The sequence below is a fragment of the Convolutriloba macropyga genome, unplaced genomic scaffold, assembly GCF_964194025.1.
Source record: "Convolutriloba macropyga unplaced genomic scaffold, txConMacr16.3 SCAFFOLD_4300, whole genome shotgun sequence".
Taxonomy (NCBI): domain Eukaryota; kingdom Metazoa; phylum Xenacoelomorpha; order Acoela; family Convolutidae; genus Convolutriloba; species Convolutriloba macropyga.
Window position 1 is genome coordinate 8,386 of NW_027452485.1, and position 13,937 is coordinate 22,322.

The window sequence follows — 13,937 nt, forward strand, 5'->3', positions numbered from 1 at the left end:
GGTTGAGGTACAGAAGCGTATATACTTCAAGAGTTCTTTTTTGTTTAATATGCGACAGAAATTGAATTCACTTAACTTTCTGTTTTAAGGTTTGAGTAAAAAGTAATTTGTAAATAATTATACTGCCGGACTAAAATCAGTTGTATGCTCCTTGATATGATTCGGAATTCAGTGTTGTTCTTTTTATATTTCAGATTATTTTATTTAGAACATTGTAAACGTACTTTCTTTGAACAAAGTAGACTCGTCAATCTAGTTAAATTAAGAAATTAAATTTAGACAGAATTTCACACTTTTTGTGGTTCTAAACAGTCATTTGCGTAATTATCGTCTTAAATTTAATATTTTGTATCCTCTAATAAAGCAGCACCGCAAAATACTGAAAATTTTGCCAACAATCCAAAAATACAGCTATCAGCAACATTAGGTGTCGATTAATACTGGCCCTTACCTCAACTGTCTTATAATTGATATTATTGTCGGATAGCTGACGTAATCTTAAGAGTTGTGGAACATTTAGAAGTTGATGTGTTTGCAGCCGAATGAACAAGTGCGATGAACGTCCCATTTAAAATGGCTTATTATAGTAATAAATTTTTTAAATATTATCAAGTAGTAAAAAACTATTACAAAAAAAATTTCTGGTTAAAAAATTATTAAGGTTATTCAAGATTATACTAAACACAAATAATTTTATATACTTTCAGAAAAATTTATCAATATTGTCAAATTTGTTATTTTTTATTTTGAAAAATTTATTAAAAGAAAAACTCTTAAAAACGTATTTAAAAAGAAAATCATCAATCATATTAGCAACATTGAAACATATTCATGAGAAGCATATTAAACTTCCGCTTTCAACATATATAATAAATGATCTCACTCGGTTTTCAGCCTCTTTTCAATCAATAAATTAATTGCTTGAAACGTCGAAGATCAATAGTCTAATATAAACTCAATCTATGTAAGTATACTTATGACAGTTTCAATTTTTGGAGAACAGACAAAACAGTCCTGGAAAAAACAGCCCCGAATAGCAAAAGATACCCAGACGAAACAGTCCCAGACAAAAGATTCCGAACTAAATTTACAGTTAAACGATTACGTACAACTATGCCGACGTTTAAGAATGCCAAAAGTGAAACTTATTTCAAAAGTGCCGAAGACATGAAAAGAGACTTCCTCTTAGTTCAAGAGCATCTAAACTAAATTTTAAAAAAAATTCAGGGTACGCTGATCACATGTTCGGTTGTGATAGATTCATATCAAGTCCCACGGGCCGCGGAGGCATGGCCATTGCCCGCAATTACTACTGTTTTCTTAATGTTTGTCTTTCTGCAATTTTCTCATACTAATAAACAATATGTTTTATAAGAATGCCCAAATTGATTCTCGATTTTGTTTGGCCAATAATTTTTTGCGTCATCTCCGTAAAATGACATGATTGTTTAAGAAATTTATCAAGATAAAAAATGAATAATTTTTTGGCACTCTTATAATCGCCATAGTATTACGTCGGCATAGTTGTACGTCACCGTGTTAAACATATCCACACCAATTAACAAAGAAACAACTTAGATTATTCATATAATCGTATGTCATTGAACAAATATTAAGCTGATTACACCAAAATTGTTTTTTGATTAGATTTACAATCGTTTTGATTTTTATTCGGAACTTTTTTTTGTCTGGGACTATTTGTCCGGACACGCAATTTTTGTATTTTTTACCTGATATTATTAAATAATGTATTCGTGAACAGTCGGAAGATTGGTATCATTATTAAGGCATCGATATTGCTATTTAATTACTGTGCCACAATGCATTACATAGATGCCTTGAGGAGTTTTTAGTTATTTAAACTCATTGTTTTTTTAACTAAACCTTTATATTATGTTGAAAAGTAAATTATTTGTGGGGGTCTAAGCTGGAGTGCCCATTGTGAAAAGAAACCCGTAATGAAATTTCTTCCAGTCTTTCCTATCTTAAACGCTTAATCTACACCAACTCACTTCAAGCTCTCTATTTTGGGCATCTCTTATAACCCATTCCCCTTTTTTTCTTGTTCCTCAAAACTGAGGATTTTTTCATTCATCACTTTTCAAGTCAACAGCCAATTTTGTTGAACATATAAAGCTTCATTCCATGTTAAGTCACAAATATCTTATAAGCTATTCTAATGTTTAGAACTCAGCATGTATTTTGTACGACAAATCTCTCAGCCGAGACTGCTTTCGCAGTTCTGAGAACACCTTCTGGTTTGCAAAGGGCTTCGCCTTCTCGCGTGAGACATTCCAGATCGGCACCTACGAAACCCTGGCCAGAGGCAACAACTTCGGAAACCCGAGTGACTCGACAACCGGTTTCAGAAGGACTCCATATGCGGATGCTTTGAGCTATTGTGATGGACAAAATAAGGAAATAGCGGCTCCGCTGAACCTGGATGTGTTTTTCGACACAAAAATTCCTGAAAATATGCAAATTAGCCGATTCTGGACCGGTTTTACGCGATGTGAACTCGGACTAAACGGATTGAGCGACTGGTTTTGCGTGGAATCAAAGCATTTTATGATGTTTGTGCCCCACGAATGGATAGAGGACAAAGGTGGGCTTTGCCTCGATTACAACTCCCAAAATTCCTATGGAAACCTTGCAAAGTTTTCTTTTACCCAATGCGACAACATCAAATACAGCTGGTGTGAACAAACAACCCTCGGTTCTCAACCGTGCCCAAATCGGGCCAATGTGCCTTCATACAGTTCCCTGGTAGAAATGTCAGACGGCGGGAGAGAATTTGACGGATACGGGTACTTCTTTTCACGTGGCGAGTGCCCCCCATTCTTGACCTCAGAGGCAAACAAAGTAACAGACACGGATTTATCGGATTTCAAAGGAGAAACTACGTTCGACAATGTTAAGACAGCTTTCTCTAGGGCAACCGATGGTAGCAATGGAAATCAGGGTGTCTTGTTTACAACTGACCCGGAAGGCGACCCAGATAATTGCAAACTATTCTACATACACTCTGGAACTTTGGTGGGTATAAGAATTCGATCACTAATTATGAATTTAAGATCTTGATTTTCAACCGATTGTTGTTGTTCCAAGATTTATCCCAAAATAGAGGGCAAATATCAATGCGAGCACTCAAATTTTCACTTTGCAGAGAAAACATGAATTTTAGCTCCTAGACTCTACTTTTCTAGTTTTCAATTTTCATTAAAGACTATTAATTTTGTGCGAACACTTTAAGCAATTGCAAACGAAAAGAAGCGAGGGGAGGGGGTTCTGGATAGGGTGGCAAATATTTGGGCGCTAGGCAACCATACTTAAACACATTATCGCTAATCACATTGCATTACCACAGACATTTGAGAATTTTATCGTGAATTTAAGATCTTACAATGTTCTTACAAAAATTGGCTTATATGTTGTTATAAGATTATGCGTCGCCTGACTAAGACTTTGTAAGACGATTTATCAGGTCTTACACGATAAGAATTTTTATCAGTTCTGATAAGATCTTTCACGATAAAAGTTCAGTTTTGTCAAATCTTACAAAATAAAAATTCTATCTGACAAAAAATGTTTATCGTGTCAGATCTTATAAGAATCCTTTAAAATCTTGTAAAATAAATATTCGGAAAGCTATGGCTCATCTTTTTGATAAAAATTTTCTCAGATCTTATACGAAAAAAATGCTTGAAGTAGGGCATGTTCTTCATTTTGAAGACAAATCAGAGTTGCTTTCAAGCAGTAGCCAAAAAGCTACAGCGTGCATCACTTAAGTGCCTGGGCAACAAAGAGAAAATTATCTTATACTTATCTTATACTGTCTTTTGAGACTCACAAGATATTGTGAAAAAGGTTACTAGAGTGTCAGGGGCTTTTTCTGAAGCGGTGATTATCAAACTAGGCTGAAAAATTTTCTTCAATGTCCGAAATTGTATCTGACTGCCATTTTACCTAGATAAGACTCACGATAAAACTGCCACCAAAACAGAATCAACAAAAATTTTTTCGTTTTAAAATTGGTAAGATGACCCATTATTTTCTTACTTTGAAAGAAACTTGACTACGTTATACGGTCATAAGGAAATCATTAAACCATGTCTTATCAGATTTTACACGATATAATTTTTGTCCTGCGTGAACTTTTATTGTATGAAATCTGATAAAATACTTGTCAGATTTCATAAGATAACAATTCAGCAAAAGTGATTTATTATCTTATAAGATCTGATAAGTATGTTAACAGCTCATACATGATTACAGTTCACATAGGGCAGAATTTTAATAGTGTAAGGCCAGATAAGATCCTACACGATAAAAGTTTTTGATCAACATCTAATCAGATCTTACACGATAAGAATTCCAGAATCACTGGGGTAATCATATTTGAAAGTGAAAATGCTAAACTGATATTTGGGATTCTCCTGAGCGCTTTATAGAAAAACATTCAAAACTGACAAAATTGATATTAACTACAATAACTATTTTAGTTTTTTTATCAAAACAATCATGGCAAACGATTATGTTTCTGCGGATTGAACAAACCAAAACAGATAATTTTTCAACAAAAACGAGATTCAAAATTAATAAAACGGCGCTATGTTTTTACAAAAATGAAGCAAGTTATATTTAAAAACTAATTTATTCCCTAAATTCTTAAAAAAAACATTGTAACTTGTATCATGCCCTCTAATTAATTTATATACCAGTAAAATTAATGGATTGTCAAGAAAGTAGAAAACTTAAAGCAAATCGCAAAAGCATATTATTGAGAAAATGAGGCAACTGATTTTAATAATCATCAAACGACTTTTCAAGATTTTTAAATTCTAAATGGTTTGCAGCAAATTAAGCAACTGAATCCACGAAAAAGTTGCAGTCACCGATTTGCCTTACTTCAACAAAAAAGTAGAGGCAAAATTGTTTCTAAAAAAGTCGTTTTAAGTTTTGTCTCCTACTTTTCTTAGAAAGTTAAAACGTACCTCTCAGACAGTTCTTTCTCTCTTACAATTAATTTTGGGCAAAGATGGACACTTAATTTAATTTTCTAAAATTCTCTGTATTGATTTTCACTGATTCCTAATTAGTTCAGGGATAAAAAAAAAACATTAGAAGGGGGACAAATGAAAATATTTCACAATACTTCAAAATTTTTTCAGCAATATTGCACCTCATCTTATATTACCTAGACAAAGAAAGAAGTAAAAAAAAAGAGGTCAAATTTTTTTCAAGAAAAAATACTTTTGATAATTGTTACGAGATAACTACTAGAACTGAGCATTTTGCTGTTTTTTGCTTTGTCATTTAATTTAGTAAAAATTTGGCATTACTGGCGAAATATAGTACACGAGTAAACGTGGGATATCTTTTGAACACTACCGTCTAGTGATCCCTCAATTGATTCCAAAATGATGAATTTTAGATAAAAAAAAACTGGAAAAAATCTTCCGTTTCAAAGTTTTTTCAGCAATTTCTCGCCCAACATTGAATAGAACTCGATCAAAATAACTTTTTCTAATCTTTAAATTAAACTGTATGAAGTTCGCCGAGAGTCGAAAACTTGAATTAAACGTGACATAGTACAATTATCTTGTAAACACCATCCAACAACATCAAAACCTTACTTGTTCTTAATTTTATTTGATCAGATTCTAATGATTCGGTCATATTCGGTCAAATTTTACGCCATTTTGTGCGGTAGATTGAAACTTATTTCTAACGGCATGGAAAAAGTCAACCAGTACCGATGCTCGAAATAAAAATTTACTTTCTCGCATTATTTTTTTGACACTTACTTTTTCTGATTGTTGAATCAAATAAAGAAATTAATGACCAATCAATCTCATTGTCTGCTGTCTAAAAAAAAACTGAGTTAAAGCAACTTCAAGCATCCTGTCAATAGAACTGCCGCGTTCATGCAAAACTTTGTCAGTGTTTTCAGAAGTACTTTTTTCAGCATTTTAGGGTTTTGTCTTGATTACTGCTGTTGAAATTCAGGTTTCCTTGTAAAACTTGTTTCAATTGCTGTAAACATATTCAACTGGGATTCTGAGATTTTCAGCTGTTATTTTTGAATGAAATGAATTTGTTTTCAAAATTGCTTAGAAAAAATTGACCCGAGCTTTAATGATAATAAGTAAGTCTTTTTCTCTGAACAACTAAAAATTTTGAGATCGATGTTGGAGCATTCTGTGCTAACTTGGATTCTGTGCATGAGTTGTCTTGTTATTAATATCAGTTCAATTCGGCTCCACAATCGAATCACTAACGCTGTCTTCTCTGTAAAATTTTGAGGTAATACTTCTGTCATCGCTCCCACTTTTCTCCATCAGTGATTCATGGCCCATAAAGTTAATTGTATTTTTATGTCCTCGCTCATTGGAAGAGCCATCAAATAGTACTTGTCTATAGATTAACCCCGATCATGGGGTGAAAAATCATGACAAATGAGTTCTTTCTAGCAGCCGGTCACGCCTCCTCCTGGCAAAATTTTAAAACTAATTTACTTTCAAATCATATTTTTCAAAATAATAGTTGTGGAGCTCATAAGGAAGTTTCAGCTATAGCTACATGCCTTATCCAATTGAATTTCGAAGTCTTTTCTGTTGTCCGTTAAAGCTTGAACTGCATCTTTTTAATAAAATCAACCGAATACTGCTTGAATTTTTTCGTTTTTGTGTCGCCAAAATTATTTTTCAATATATTTATCAGCACATTTTTCAATCCAAAGCTGGAGAAAAAAAATCATCAAAATTGAACGTATTTTTACAAAGCAGTTGATTTCAAAGCCTAATTATTGAACCAGAACCAAATTATGACAAAGCTAAAAAAAACATATTTCTGTTTGTGATAGGACAAACTCAACTATAGTCTGTCCCATAAAGTTGAAATAATCGAACATTTGAAAAACGCCAAAACATGTAATTGAGCATGCAAATGAGCAATGTGGACAGTGTTCCTTAAAAACTTCGATTATTTCATTTTTATGGGACAGTTGTATAGTCTGTCCCATAAAGTTGCAATAAGCGAACGTTCGAAAAACACCAAAAACGCGCTATTGAGCATCAATATGCTTATTTGAATGTCAACGTTTTCTCCATTAATTTTTCATTCATCAATTTTTTCTACATGTTTCAAATTTGAACTTTGACCTTTGAACTCTAACCTGTGGCTTTTGAAACGTTCAATTATATCAACTTTATGGGACGAGCTAAAGTTCTCAACTGAGGATCGGATTTTTTGCCCAAATCGAATGAATTGTTCCAAGAGCGCTACGTAGCAACTGACACGCATTCTTTAATCATTTCATTCGATGAATTCTGAATGAATCTCAACCTAAATATACTGAATCTCAAAAAAGGATTATTGAACAAATGGAAAAAAATTTTATAGGAAATCAGTAAAATTCAATTTTTTGGCCTTATTGGCTTGCATTTCATATGGCGATTCAGAAAACTAAAATTTGAAAGTTCTGTGTTGGCCAGTGGATTTAGCGATTTTCTCTATAATAATTATGTCACGGACTAAAATGATAATGATTTCCAGACAAATTATTTTTGGAACGAGTTGTTGTGATATTTTTGAAACTCACTTTCTTCGGCTTTAGTGAGGTGGTTATTTCGTTTTAGTTTCCAAAATTAAATTGACCGGATAAAAATTCATGACAAAAATAGTTATAAAAAAGCATTATAATAGGACTTCAAAATTAAATTCTGAATAGAAACTCTATAAAAAGCCAGTGGTGGATAGTTATATATTTTTTTTAATCTTCAAAAATGTAAATTTAAAGTTATAACCACAACAAGAACGTTTGGTTAAATATTTACATTTTCAAAATCGCCTCGTAAATATATGAATAGTTTGGTCTTTATACTTCAGTAGAAAAATTTCCTAAAGCCTCTTACTTGTCTATCTATTGGAACACGTTCATGCAGTTTGACCATTTCGCTGCTTAGTTTTTCCTTAAATTTGTTTTTAGTTTTCTCTTTTCGGATTTCAATTGGCAAATTATTCCATTTCCTAGAAAAATTTCTGATCAGTGACCTGTCACTCCATTTGGATTGGCACTTATTCTTTGGAAAAAACTGGACAGTTCTGCAGTTTTTGGTCAATTCGTACTTTTCAAGAATCCTGAAAGAGGAGTTTTTGGTTTCTCGACTACTCTGTTTATATTGTGAGAAGAGGTCAAAAAATTTAAGTAGACAAACTTTTTTAATGAAAAGCTCTGCTGGTAAAATTTTGTCTTTCAGTAATAGATTTCTTGCACTGTCAAACTTTTTGCGCAGGTGGCAAACCTTTCAACGGTTGTTTTAACAGGATATTCAGACAGGTCAACAATGCGGGGAAGAACTGGTTTACTTGTGCAAAACTACTATGTACAAAAGCGACCTACTGCTTCCACATGAACAGGCGGAGATGTTCTGCGAGATAACCAACACTGAAATGATCAACATTGAAGACAAAGACGATCCAGGGATCTGGCATTTTTCTAATAACATGTATAGACCCACTCAGATTATGTAGTCCTAAATTTAGACAGGTGTACGTACACAGAAAAGGCAACCCTACTCATGTAAACACTATCATAAAGAATTCGTTTTGTATATGCGTTTTATGCCTCTGCTTAATAAATTTAAAAATGCTCTCAGGTGTCAGTCAACTGACTCGTATGAATAGAAAAAAGGTTCGATATTTCTAGATAAGAAAAAAAGTTTCCGAAAAAGTATTCTTCAGCGTCTATCTTGCAAGAACTTTATAAGAGGAATCTGGAATCTTCGTCATTTGCTATAATATATTTTATGACCACTTAAATTCTGATTCATGATTCTTACCGCTTTACGAAAAAATCTGTCTACGTGACGTCATTTCTCAGTCTGTTTTATTAGTTTTTGGGTCAATAGCGTAATCTCTTTCGATTATACATGATTTGCTTCACTATAAAAATTGATTTTGCAATCAGGCCGACTTTATTTATGTTAGTTTACATCTGTAGTTGAAGGTCAATAGAATGTAACTAACATAGAGCTTGTTTAAGATGTCTACCTTTTTTTTGGAACATTTTGTTAAATATCTTGTGGCAACACAAAAAAAAACAATTACTTTACGTTGCGTTTTTGTTTTTTTTTATAACAGGTCTCAATTACCGGCAAGATATTTTAAGTTTTGATAGAGGTATTATGATCCTGCGTGTCTTTAACAAAGTTTCTAGTCACCGGCTTCCACTGTTGTCAAACAGTATCTTGGTGGAGGTGTTGTTGCAATTTTAGCGAACTAATGTGGAATATAAAAGCTGAAATTCGATGGTTTCTTTGATAATTTTCATCGCTTTTCACTCTAGTGCACAATTTTTTGAGAGCTTTGCGTTTAACGCATTTCCCGTATTTCTGACAATTTTTTCTAAATGATCGTCGACCAGGTTAATTTTAATTGGAAAAACAAATGTTGCAGATTGTATATTTTCAACAAAATCGCCTTTTTTGCCTCGGGGGTTTGTTGGATAGATGTTTCACATGTTTATTTGTTTTGAGAATGATATTTTCCTATTGAGGTTGTATTAATGTTCAATTATTTATAACACAGATTCAAAAAAACAAGCATACCCGTACTAATAAGAAACAGTCGTAACTTCGGGGCAATTTTCGTCCAATTTTTCTCAAACTTGGGGGCGTTATAACATACTCCAGGTTAGGTATTTAAATGTCCCAGCAATTTTAAAGAAATAAAAAATCAATCCTCGCACAATTTTATATTAAGTGAAGCTCTCAAACTTTATAACGTTTTCTAGGAAAAAAAAAGAAACAGTTTGCTTAATGAAACTCAATCAGTGTATCTTAAAAGTTGGACAAAAATTTAACCTCTTCAATTTTAGCATTTTTTAAAATCATGGTTGAAAAAAACTGCTTAAGAAATTTTCAACCGTCAGAAATGCGAACTAAGGAAAAGCTCTTTTCTTCCCTCTGAGTCAAAAAGAGACGGTGAACAAAGCCCCCGGGTAAACCAAAAGATATTGTCCTAGAACTTTCCTCTTAGGGATCCTTAATGTCATAGACGAAAAAAGTTTTACGAAATTGGTAAGGTTACAACTTTCCCTTAAAGGAAAAATCTATGGTTACAACTTTATCATAAAGCGAATGTTCTATGACTACAAATTGCTCATGAAGGAAAGTTCTATGATTACAACTTTTTCATAAATTGGAAAGTTCGAGGATAACACATTTTTCATAAATGAAAGTTCTAGGACTTCAATTTTTTCATATTCATGAATTTCAAAGATTCTTGAATAAATCGTTTCCAAAGCAAAGAAGTTTTAAAATTCACCTATCATCTACAAAACTGCTGATAGTGAAAAAAATTCCTGCTTAATCTTCAAATCACTAATGAGTCACAATAATTCAAAACATTTCTGCTGAAAACAAACTTTGCGAAATTTTTCTTGAGTAAATTTTTGATGTCAACATCATATTGGTTGAGCAATGATAACCGCAAAGATTATTCTGCACGTTATAAAACTGCATTTTATTTCTGCCTAGTAAATGCAGCAAATTGTAGGAGAGTTGAACTTAGTTGATAAGTGCAAGCTCCCTGGTCGACAGAGGTGCAAAAGTTCCTGAAAGCCATGAGCTGTGAATGGAGTTTCACTCGAGTGGTCGATGGCGACAGGACAGGTAAATCATGTATTTCATCTTTATAGCCACCCCCATCCCCCCATCCGTGATGTATAATGGAGCTTAACGCTTATAACCGCGCCAAATAATTCAGTTTTAAGATGGACAGTTGTATCTGTCCGCAAATTCCGTAGCATCATGCAAATTTTTAAATTTTGTTCAATTTAGAATAATCTGCCAAGTTTGTAAAAAGAGTTCAATTTGGAACGTCAAGAATGGATATCGAAAGCGCTAGAAAATCAAGTCCAGGTTTCAAAAACGTAAACCTGATCGATAAGTACTGACGACTTACAATTTCCGGACTACAACCACGCAAAATTTCTAGAAGAACGGCGTCGTTTTCGTTGGCTTCAAAATTGTCGAGTTTTCGGTTTGATAAGTTTAAACCTACAGAAATTTTCCATATCTTGCGAAAATAGAAACACCGAAGCTTTTTCCGCTAAATACAAGTCATTATACGGACAATTTCCGATATTTGAACCAAGGCTTTGCCGAGTAGGAAATCACAGCGTATATTTTGGTTGTCATTGTTACCATAGACCAAAAAATGAGCTCTAAATAAATCTAAAAACAGAAAGTTATTCTGTTTCTCTGTAGATAAATTGTTCCTTTAGCAAAAAAAGCACCACGAAAAAGCATCACAAGGAACGTGTTTTCTGAGAAAAAATATTTAATAATAATAACCCAAATACAAGGGTATTGTACATTATCAGAAAAAAAATTGGAAGCTCGAAATGATTTCAACCAAAATTTAAAAAGAGCATTTCGAAAATAGCCATTAAATGATAAATTGACACCTCTATTGTTGTAAAGAGAAGGCGAGACTACTTGTAAATTTTCGCAGAGTTCACTCGGCTTCAGAGAATTGTCATTTTCTGCCAATTTCATAAGCCGTTCTTTTTGCATCCTGCTATTAAACCCAGCCTTATCAATGAATTCTGCTACGCTAAGTATAACACGATAGTTTTTGTTAACCCTGAATTTCAAGCTCGATTTCGACCTGCTCAGAAAGAAGGACGCAGTACTAATTTTATTGGGATCTGTTCCGTTTGTGCCCCCCAGATTAGTGGGTGTATTTTATTTGCAAACTACCCCCCCCCCCCCCGAAGTACCTGTCATTTTTTTACTTGATGATTAACTATGTAATGACGCGTGATCTGTAAAGGGGGGTGCATAACGTACTGAGGGGGGGGGGGCACAAACGGAAAAGATCCAATTTTTTACGCAGAACGTTGGATTTGGCTCGAAACGAAAATTAACTAATTTTGTTGCTGTCATAAATTATCTCTAGAATTATTGACCCTGGTCACCTTCCCTTAAAAACGCTTACCAATCATTTAACACCATATTTGGAATTTATAGAGCCCTGCATGTCAGACAGGGGTCATAAATGGCAAGTAAGTTTGGTTTCAGCTAGCCGATATGTTGATTTTAATGATGTTCTTTTTAGATACTGTGCTCCTCTATGACGAAGCGACAGATACCTTTCTAACACGCAACCTTCTCGACTACTACGGCGAAGAGAAACTCCGAAACTGTAAGAGCGTTATCATAACTGTTATTTTTTGGTGCATATCTGCCTTTTTTGGTGCAGCTGAAAGTTTCTAGTTGCAATCGACCAAATAAGCTTTACGCAATTTGCTAAAATATGAACCGTTTGAGAAAAAATGACACCTTATACGAAAAAAGGTTACAAAAAACTAAAAAGTACAAAACAATATATTCTCATGAACAAAAGTTAGTTTTTCAAATTTAATTCCATGATTTATTTTTCATCAGTCAATTTCTACTTGACGTTTTACATTTGGCTCTCTTAAGATAAAAGATGTTGAATGCTTCCTGAATTTTTCAACAAATGCTTTTTCTAGCTGCACCGTTAGCTCGTTGAACTTTAGTTGATTTTTTTTAATTTCAGATTTTTTAGCACCAATTGGTGTCAAACCTGCCTTTTTTAACCGACATTTAATTCCTCAAACCTTTATCAGTTTTTATTGCACTGCAAAGATAAATTTAATTTCTGATGTTTTTACTGTGGTCAATATAAAAACGGCCCAAAAATTTAGTTTTTAAATAATATTTTCGAAACTTATATGTAAAATATACACAAACAAACACAAACACAATATCCCCGCACATCAAAAAATTTTTCATTCTTTTAAAATATTACAATTAATGTTCGCTGTAATGCGATAGCGAGGGTCGCATCGTGGTGTTTTCCAATTCTTGAACAAAATCTGTGTGCTGCCTATTTTTATGACCCTCTCAAAATATATTAAGGACTTCCCACACATTTTCCGACTATTTGACGTCAATTAGAAACGAATATAAAAGAAATCGGCAAAATTCAACCTTGAGTAGTGTTGGGAGCAAGAAAGCTAGTAAATTAAAAGCCTGAAATTTTCTAAAAACTATTTTAAATGCAGTGACAAATTGGTGTTTGATTAAGATATTCTTTTTAGCGTCCGATGGTTATGAAATTATGTGTTATATATTTTTGTTGATTTTTTATGATGGGCCTTTTCGTTGTTCAGTGACTCTATAAATTAGTGGCGTTGTCGTGAGGTATTGTACACTTTCAAATGAGACATAAGTTGATCTATTAGTAGTTTTCATTCAGTACTTGAGGAATCTGGAATTTTATGGTTTTAACATTAAACAAATGTTCACAAATAGTCGACAAATTGTTTTTTGTCAAAACGTTTTGCTATTTCTTTTGCCTGGCCATTTGTTTTCATAATCCTGTAATTTTCAACTCCTGTTTTGTGTAATTATTGGCAATTTTGGAAAATTTGTGGCACGCAAAATCGCAAGAGCCGTCTTTTCAGCTATTGATTCACATGAAATTCAGTCAGATAGTATCTGTAACAAAATTTAAACACTTAACCGAACCATAACTCAACTATCCAGTAACTAAACATATATAGATATGTATATACGTTTAAATATATATATATATATATATATATATATATATATATATAATATATATATATATATATGTTTGTCATCAACATTGATGCCCAGGGGATTATTTTTCCATATGTGCACTATTTACCAACTGTGATGATACTAATTCGACTTGGTTAAGAAAAGTCATGCAAGTATTAAGCCATAACAACATCAGATATCATGAAGAACAGTCGATTTAATGAAAACTGAAAACTCAAAACTGATAAAATTATTTTAAACCATTGTTCTCCTTTATTAATTCAATAATCAAAACAATCTCAAAAAAATCCTAAGGCGGCCAATGTAAACATA

The 13,937-nt window shown here is 33.1% G+C and overlaps 1 protein-coding gene across 1 annotated transcript; it reads left to right on the top strand.

The window, feature by feature from the left end:
* Window positions 1-976: 976 nt before the first annotated feature.
* LOC142357519 (uncharacterized) lies at window positions 977-12,213 on the top strand (the record flags this gene model as incomplete). The annotated part of the gene is made up of 5 exons (XM_075409134.1): window positions 977-1,105; window positions 2,188-3,036; window positions 8,329-8,482; window positions 10,602-10,676; window positions 12,127-12,213. Coding segments are annotated over exons 1-5 (1,294 nt in total), but the record flags the coding sequence as incomplete, so codon positions are not given.
* Window positions 12,214-13,937: the final 1,724 nt, after the last annotated feature.